At 45.1% G+C, this 6970-nt stretch overlaps 2 protein-coding genes across 2 annotated transcripts; both read left to right on the top strand.

Annotated features, from left to right (window-relative positions):
- The first annotated feature begins 580 nt into the window (after window positions 1–580).
- LOC138053930 (uncharacterized) lies at window positions 581–3289 on the top strand. The gene has a single exon (XM_068900459.1). It carries the CDS (start codon window positions 581–583, stop codon window positions 3287–3289), a length of 2709 nt encoding a protein of 902 aa, XP_068756560.1.
- Window positions 3290–3388: 99 nt separating this feature from the next.
- LOC138053929 (uncharacterized) lies at window positions 3389–4741 on the top strand. Its single transcript, XM_068900458.1, has one exon. The coding sequence runs from the start codon at window positions 3389–3391 to the stop codon at window positions 4739–4741; it is 1353 nt and encodes a 450-aa protein (XP_068756559.1).
- Window positions 4742–6970: the final 2229 nt, after the last annotated feature.

The raw sequence follows: 6970 nt of genomic DNA, 5'->3' as shown, positions 1-6970 counted from the left end.
AAGAAAGTCCTTTGAGGATTCATTTGCGGTTCAGGTTGAGAGGAGACAGAACTTTATGTCGAAGATAGAATTTTGGATCGATCGTGAAGCGTTTCGTTCTACACCCCCTGTGGAACCTGAGGATTCCATTAGTCAAGCGGCTTCACTGATTTCAATCAAGGGTCGCCCGAATGCCAAGTTGTCAAAGTCGTCAAAGAGTCTCGCAAGTATTAACAGTCAAGCGTCAAGTACATCAAGTGCGCGACTTCGAGAAGCTAAGGAACGCCGTGAATTAGCTCACCTTAAGCTACAGCAACTGAAATTAACTCAAGAACTTGAGCAAAGGTGAGCTCAGTTGGAGAACGAGGCACAGAGACTTAAATTGATTCATGAGTTCGAATTGGCAACCGCGAGCGAGAAGGTATGGTCAGCCCCAGTTTTCGATCCTGTAGCGCTTGATGCCCCTCAAGGGAGTCTGGGAAGTTCTCGCCAAGGGCCCGGGGGGCCAGAAGGGTTTCCTAGGTCCGGTCCTGCTCAGACGCCAAGTGCTACGAGCCAGCCGGTAAGGCAAGCTATTTCTTCTCCGGTAGAATAAGTAGTCATGAAGAGTCATAGCTTAAACCCATTGGCTGCCGGATGGAGTAGCAGGTTACCAACATCGCCTATCAGTAGCGCTCCTCAACCCTCTCACGCAGACCAAAATGAAAGTAAGGTGGAAGATCTGGTCAGGACCTTAGCGTCAGCCTTAGATGTAGGTTTCAATATCCCTAGAGCTGAGATATTAACATTCGATGGAGATCCGTTGAAGTATTGCCAGTTTATTCATAATTTCGATGTCAACATTGGCAGTTTGATTAGCGATCCGCGAAAACGGTTGGCGTATCTTATCCAGTATTGTAGGGGTGAAGCCAAACAAGTTCTTGAGAACTGCTGCATGTACGAGTCAGAACGCGGTTATAAGAAAGCTAGGGAGATCTTGTATCATCAGTTTGGAAGACCTCACATTGTTGCTCAAGCCCATGTAAACCAACTAACCAAGGGTCAGATGATAAAGCCAACTGACGGATCAGCGTTGCAGAAACTTGCTCGTCAGATGCTAAAATGTGAGATCACCTTGTCTCAAACCGGTTACGATGCAGATTTAAATAACTCTGAAACGTTGTTGAAGATTATGGATCGCCTACCCCGGCGTCTTCAGACTAAATGGGCTGAGCGGGCAGAGAACATTTTCCGCGATGGGGGACGCCCACGTTTTTCCGATCTCACCGCTTTTATTCAGCGAAGCACTGATATTGCAAGTAACATGTTTGTTCAGTGCTTGAATGTGAACAGTTCGAGAGACAGAAGCAGTAATAGACCTCAACAGAGAAATAGGAATGATACCCCGCGTCGAGGTACAACCCTGGCTGTGACAAGTGTTAGTGCTTCAGAGAGTTCACACGAGAGTCCACGCGAGATAAGGAACAATGTAGTTGTCCATCCATGCGATGTTTTGGATCGAGATTCGAGCAGGATCACACGCAGAGATGTAACCACAGATAAATGTATCAGCCTTGGACCTCGCGACGTCACACGTAGTTACCCTCCTCCTGAAGTCTGTATTCCCAGTCCACATTGTCCTTTGTGCTTAAAGTCACACTTCTTGAAGGATTGGTTTACTCTTACTACCCTTAGTAACACTGAAGAACAAAGTGGGTTGGAGGTTGGTCTGAAGGTCAGCAGCATAGATGGTGTAAAGGATGTCTGCCTGTCTAGAGTGTGGTCTGTTGAAGGAATTCCTGTGTCAGAAAAGAGCATTCCAGTACCTGATGATTTAAGGCGATGGCCCCATCTCCGAGATTTGAGTTTTCCCCAGATTGATGATCAGACAGTAATGCTTTTGATTGGCGGAGATTGTCCCGAGGCATTTTGGGTGCTAGACGAGAGGAAAGGGGCAAGTGATGAACCCTATGCAGTCAGGTTCCCGTTAGGATGGACCCTATTGGGCCCAGTTGGTTCCACGAATCCTCACAAAGAATTTCACGTGAACTTTGTGCCTTCCCTGGATGACGATGACTTGCTTCAGTCGCAAGTGAAGAGGTTCTGGTTGACTGACTTTGGTGAAAGTTTAGCTGCATCTGAGGTGTGCATGTCATTGGAAGACAAACGAGCCTTGAAGATTATGAATGAGACGGTTACAAAAACAGATGGTCATTATCAGGTCGGGTTGCCTTGGAGAAATCGACCGCCCTCGATCCCGAACAACCGTTGTTTCGCTGAATCGAGGCTATGTTCGCTGAAGAGACGACTTCTAAAGGATGAAGACCTTCATGGGAAGTACAACACTACTATGGACGAATATTTGTCTAAGGGTCACGCAGTAAAGATTCCTCCACGAGAGCTGTCTGTTGAGGGAAAGATCGTCTGGTACCTTCCTCATCATCCAGTTGTCCACGCCAGGAAACCAGACAAGGTTTGTGTAGTTTTTGATTGTGCCGCCAAATACCTGGGTACCTCACTGAATGACCAGTTGATGCAAGGACCTGACCTGAACAATAACCTGATCGGTGTTTTGATGCGATTCCGAGAGGAGAAGTTCGCTGTAATTGCTGACATAGAGTCCATGTTCCATCAGGCCAGAGTTGATCCATGTGACCGTGACGCTTTGCATTTCCTCTGGTGGCCGAATGGAGAACTACACAGCACCCCAGCAGAGTATAAGATGACGGTCCATGTCTTCGGAGCTACGTCGTCCCCAAGTTGTGCCTGTTTTTGTCTGTTGAGAAAAGCAGAAGACAACAAGGATACCTTTCCGAGCGAGATCATGAATACAGTAAAAAGGAATTTCTACGTGGATGACTGTTTAAAGTCTGTCAGAACACGTCACGATGCACGGCTACTTGTGAAAATGTTGCCTGAGCTGTTATCACGGGGTGGATTCAGCTTAACGAAATGGATGAGCAATGACAGAGAAGTCTTGGCAAGCATCCCTCCGAGTCGACGAGCGAAATCCGTTGTTAACTTGGACCTTGACGAGATGCCCACAGAGCATGCTCTAGGAGTACAGTGGAAAGTTCAGACCGATGAGTTCTGTTTTAAAGTAATTGCCAAGGAAAGACCACCAACCCGACGAGGTATATTGTCAGTCGCAAGCTCGGTTTATGACCCCCTTGGGTTCTTGGCGCCCTTCACATTGTCAGCAAAGTTGATTCTGCAGGAGTTATGCAAGAAGAAGATTGGCTGGGATGAGAAGGTAGAAGGTCAAGCTCTGAGTGACTGGAAAGATTGGCTAGCTGCTTTACCTAAATTGTCGGAGGTTGCAGTAAAATGATGTTACAAACCTGACTCATTTGGAGAGGTCAGTCACGCTCAGGTCCACCATTTCTCCGATGCATACCAGTGCGCCTACGGAGCAGCTTCCTATTTACGCATGATTGATACGGATGGTAACATTCATTGTTCGTTTGTCATCGGAAAGTCTCGTCTGGCGCCCCTAAAGGCGATCACAATCCCTCGCTTGGAGCTGTCGGCAGCAGTGGTATCTGTGAAGTTGGATAATATGATCCGGAGAGAGCTTGATCTGCCCATCGAAGAGAGCATTTTTTGGAGTGATTCCACTTCTGTCATTCAGTTGATCCAAAATCAGTCTAAGAGATTTCAAACCTTCGTGGCAAACCGCCTGTCGATTATTCATGACGGTTCGTCTCCTGATCAGTGGAGATATGTTGACTGGAGATCCAATCCTGCTGATGATGCCTCGAGGGGTCTAACTGCAGAACGGTTAATCCGTAATAAGCGTTGGTTGCATGGTCCTGAGTTTTTGTGGAAATCAGATGAATGTTGGCCCTCCCTTGGCACAATACCGAACACACCAGATGATCACCCAGAGGTGAAGCATGAAGTTCAGATGTACGTGATTTCACACAAGAGCATCATGCATTCATTTATAGAGCGCTATTCTTCCTGGAATCATCTCAAGAGGAGAGTTGCATGGTTGTTGAAGTACAAGCTTTTCCTACTCAGCAAAGTGCGACATCATGATGAAGGAAATCACTTAGGGCCAATTAAGGGAGAGCTCTCGGTAGATGATCTAAAAAGGGCTGAAAAGGAAATTGTTGTGTGTGTTCAGAGAGAAGCCTTCAAAGAGCATTTTTCTCAAGTGATGAAGTCAAAAAGTCCCCTTCGCAAGTTGTGCCCGATACTGATCAATGGAATCTTATGCGTAGGAGGTCGATTGCAAAACGCACCTATTCCAACTGAGCTCAAGCATCCAGTTCTCCTTCCCAAAAAACACCATGTAACAGATTTGATTGTTAGGAAGTACCATGCAGAGTTAGCCCATGCTCGTAGGGAACACATGTTATCTTCCATGAGACAGAAATTTTGGATAGTCAAGGGTCGTGTGGCGGTGCGCCGTGTGTTAAGAGAATGCCTTTTCTGCCGTAAGAGAGCTTCACCAACAGGGGAACAAAGGATGGCGGACTTGCCTCCGGAGCACCTAACCCCAGACCGACCGCCCTTTACGTTCGTAGGCATTGACTACTTTGGCCCGTTTCTAGTGAGACTTAAGCGCAGCAGTGTAAAACGCTACGGATGCTTGTTTACTTGTCTAGCCTCCAGAGCTGTCCACATTGAGATTTCGCACTCTTTAGCCACGAATTCGTTCATTGACGCCCTGCGAAGGTTTATTGCCAGGAGAGGAAGTCCCAAAATCATCAGAAGCGATAACGGTACCAATTTCCATGGTGGCGAGCGAGAACTGCGAAGTGCACTGTCAGAATGAAATCAACAGAAGATAAATGCATTTACAAGTCAGCGCGAGATCAAATGCATCTTCAACCCACCGACAGCCAGTCACATGGGAGGTGTTTGGGAAAGAATCGTTCAATCAGTCAAGAGAATCCTCAAGGCCCTTCTACGAGAGCAACTTGTCAAGGATGAGTCACTTCTGACCCTAATGGCTGAGACTGAATCAGTCATAAATTCTCGCCCTCTAATGCCAAACCCAGACGACCCAATAGATGCTGAGCCTCTCACTCCAAGTCATTTGTTATTACTGAGGTCAAACCAATCGATTCCCCCTGGAGTTTTCTCCGAACAAGATCAGTACTGTCAGCGACGTTGGCGGCAAATACAGTACCTAGCTAACATTTTCTGGAAGCGTTGGCTCCAAGAATATCTGATCACGTTGCAGCAACGCCACAAGTGGAGCTATGTTAGCCGAAACCTTAAGATGGGCGACTTGGTTTTGCTCACAGAGGAGAACACCTATCGGGGTCAATGGCCCTTAGGTCGGGTTACCAGAGTCCACAAAGCTAAAGATGGTCACGTGCGTTCAGTGGAGATTAAAACGAAAACCGGTTCCCTGATCAGGCCCATTACAAAGCTGTGTTTCTTGGAGAACTTTCCCATGTCCGCATAAATTTTGAGTGAAATAAACTGTTTCTATCAAGTAGTTTATTTGGGGCCGGAATGTTGCGGACAGTTTATAACTCCATTTTGTATGTGAATTATTATTACTGTTATCCTTTTTTGTGTCATATTCTTTTCAACTCAAGTAACACTACCTCGTTAGTGAACAGAATCAGTCTAGTGTCTCAGGAGTTTTCTCGTTATTCCCCAAGGGGCCAATTAGTAGAACTATATTAGGACCGAAAATTTTGTTAAATCGTTTTTTCGTCCTGTTCAACTGAGTGACTGTTAAACCGAGTACTCTTTTTTCCTGTCTTGTTGCGGTAAGCCTTGTTATTTGTTAGATAATCTTTTTAGTTTACGTTTTACGTAGTTACAGTCCTAACTTATATTACTGTATTTCTTTCTTTTCGTAGCGAACCTCGCATTGCCCCCAGTTTGTTGTCGGCAAAGGCGTGTGTTCCGATTAAAGCAAGTTGTTTTTTATGTCGAGTGAATTCTGTCCTTCATATCGTTCGCGAATGTAACGGCGCACAAAAAAAGCTCTGGAAACTAAAACGTTCATCATATTTGGTCATAGTCCTCGTCATAGTCTCCTTAAACGGATGACCAGAAGGCGCGAAATGCGAAATGTTGCCGCTTAATTATCATGGCCAAAAACCAAACAAATGCTTCTGGGTCGTTGTTTTGTCAAGCTACACGCCTGTCCCAGTCTGTAGTGGATCGTGCTAGTGTCTCACTTGCTGACGATCGGCAAAACATGATCCAGAGGACACAAACCGGCCACAAATACAGGAAGAATATGCTAGAAGAACTTCGTGGAAAGCGCTTGAAGCGAAACAAGGCTCGCAAAACTAAAATGCGTCAAATGACCAAAAAAGATAAGCGTACTCTTATTTGATCAAAAATAAAGATCTGGAATCATCCCACATGAAGGAGATCGCAGAATTACCGAACTCAGTGGAGGATATAAAAAAGAAGGCCGTATTCTTCTGGAAAAAGTGGAAGGACAGCAAACTTCTCTATCAGTCTCAGTATCAATCTCAGAGAGATTGTGCTAGGTAATTAAGTAAATAAGGCAATGGTTTTGCTGACTGACATAGATATCTTGAGGACTAGCCCTCTATATAATTTGTGGTTTTTAATATATATATTTTTTTGAAATTGATTTCACCAGTTTCCTTACAAATTAGGCAAAGGAAAATTTGAGGATGCCCACTATCGTTGACAAACATGCAATCTGCTTGACCCCTCCCAAGCCCACCCACTCCTCTCCACCCACCCCCCATTTTCTCCATCCAAACAAAAATGCAAAACAAAACAATCAAAAAAACAAGGACAACCACCTGAATTAATAAGAAGGTAATGTTATTCAAGTCTTAATGTCCAAGTCAGATTGATGCCAAACCTTTACAGAGGTATCTCTGGTGTATTTATTTAATGAGTCTTGGTTTATTTAAACTAGACTATAAGTAATGACTACTATTCACTGCATTTGTTGTAGTCAAAGGAAATCAATCGGAAAAACTTGACAGATGAAAGTCAAAGTGGAGAAGAAAGCTATCTTGGAGAAGGTGTTTTTGGTGTTTGCTCCAAGAAG

This window comes from Montipora capricornis, chromosome 6 (genome assembly GCF_036669925.1).
Source record: "Montipora capricornis isolate CH-2021 chromosome 6, ASM3666992v2, whole genome shotgun sequence".
Lineage (NCBI taxonomy): Eukaryota > Metazoa > Cnidaria > Anthozoa > Scleractinia > Acroporidae > Montipora > Montipora capricornis.
The sequence above is the reverse complement of the archived record's forward strand: the minus strand, read 5'-3'. Positions and strand labels throughout refer to the sequence as shown.